The sequence below is a fragment of the Chlorella variabilis genome, assembly GCF_000147415.1.
Source record: "Chlorella variabilis unplaced genomic scaffold CHLNCscaffold_72, whole genome shotgun sequence".
NCBI lineage: Eukaryota > Viridiplantae > Chlorophyta > Trebouxiophyceae > Chlorellales > Chlorellaceae > Chlorella > Chlorella variabilis.
The window spans coordinates 1-1,132 of NW_005435019.1; the positions used below are offsets into that span (position 1 = coordinate 1).

The following is a 1,132-nucleotide window of genomic DNA, read 5'->3' on the forward strand; positions in this document are numbered from 1 at the left end:
TATCCTGGGTGACACGCAACCCTGCGGCGGGACGGCGGCGGGTAGGCAGGGAGGGAGGCGGGGAGGTGCGCCGGGGGCAGGGGTGGGTGACATGCAGCTGCACCACAGCCCATCCTCATGCACCACCCTCGCCCACCCGGCCGCCCTACCCGTGCCAATGAAACCCTGGACCCCGGCAGCGGCACCACGCAAGGAACAACAAACAACAGGTACCAGGGAAAACAAACAACAGGCAACAACAGGTTCCAGGAGCAATACGGGCAGTGGGCGCACCTGCAGCGCCAGGCGGTTGGCATTCACGTGCTCCACAGCCTCCTCCTCGCTCTTTACCCGGATGATGGGCAGCACGGGGCCAAAGGGCTGCACGCCGGGCGGAGCCGGGAGAGGGCCAGGGGGAGCAGGAAGGCGGGAGGTGAGGCGCGGGCGACGGGCGGAGCGGCATGGCAGCTCGGCTTCCGCCGGCCGCCGCCCACGCTGCCTCGCCGTGCTGCCGCGCTGTGCTGCCATGCTGCCCGTCGACAAACGGTGAGGGCTCCCTCCCCCACCCCTCTGTCAGCGAGAACCTCCCGTACAACACAGGTGGCAGGAACACCACACACACACACAAACACACACACACACACACACACACACTGCCCACTGCGTGCGCCCCTGCACCACAAGCAGGGCACCCACCTCCTCCCACGCGATGCGCATGTCGGGGGTGACGTGGTCCAGCACTACGGGCCAGATGAGGTTGGCCTCGCGGCGGTACGGCCCCGTACAGAGGGTGGCCCCCTTGGCCTCCGCGTCCTTGACCTGCGAGGGCGCACGCGGGAGCGGGTGAGCGCGGAGGAGTGGCAGGGGCGGCGGGGGTGGCGGGGTGCGGGGTGGGCTTGGGGAGGGGGGACCGGGGCGGGTAGCGAAGAATGTCGCAGCGCTCACAGGCCGTGACGCAAGACGCGGGGACACAGCGGGCTGTGAAAGGCGCCCATAAAGGAGACGGGAGGGCAGGGCGGCCCCCCCACGAGGGATAAGGGAGGGCAGGGGGCACCATGAGGGATACGGGAGGACGGGGGCGCCCACCAGGGAGATACGGGCAGGCAGCCCCCCCCCCCCCACCCCCCACAGCTCAAGCCCAGGGTCTGCTGGA

At 69.9% G+C, this 1,132-nt stretch overlaps 1 protein-coding gene across 1 annotated transcript in view; it reads right to left on the reverse strand.

The window, feature by feature from the left end:
- Nucleotides 1-273: 273 nt before the first annotated feature.
- CHLNCDRAFT_37743 (hypothetical protein) overlaps nt 274-1,132 on the reverse strand; it is a gene marked incomplete at both ends in the record, with an annotated part of 4,646 nt that continues 3,787 nt past the window's right edge. The window contains 2 exons of the mRNA XM_005842699.1: nt 274-360; nt 676-798. Coding sequence (XP_005842757.1) covers nt 274-360; nt 676-798 — 210 coding nt within the window. The remainder of the gene's footprint in view (nt 361-675; nt 799-1,132) is intronic.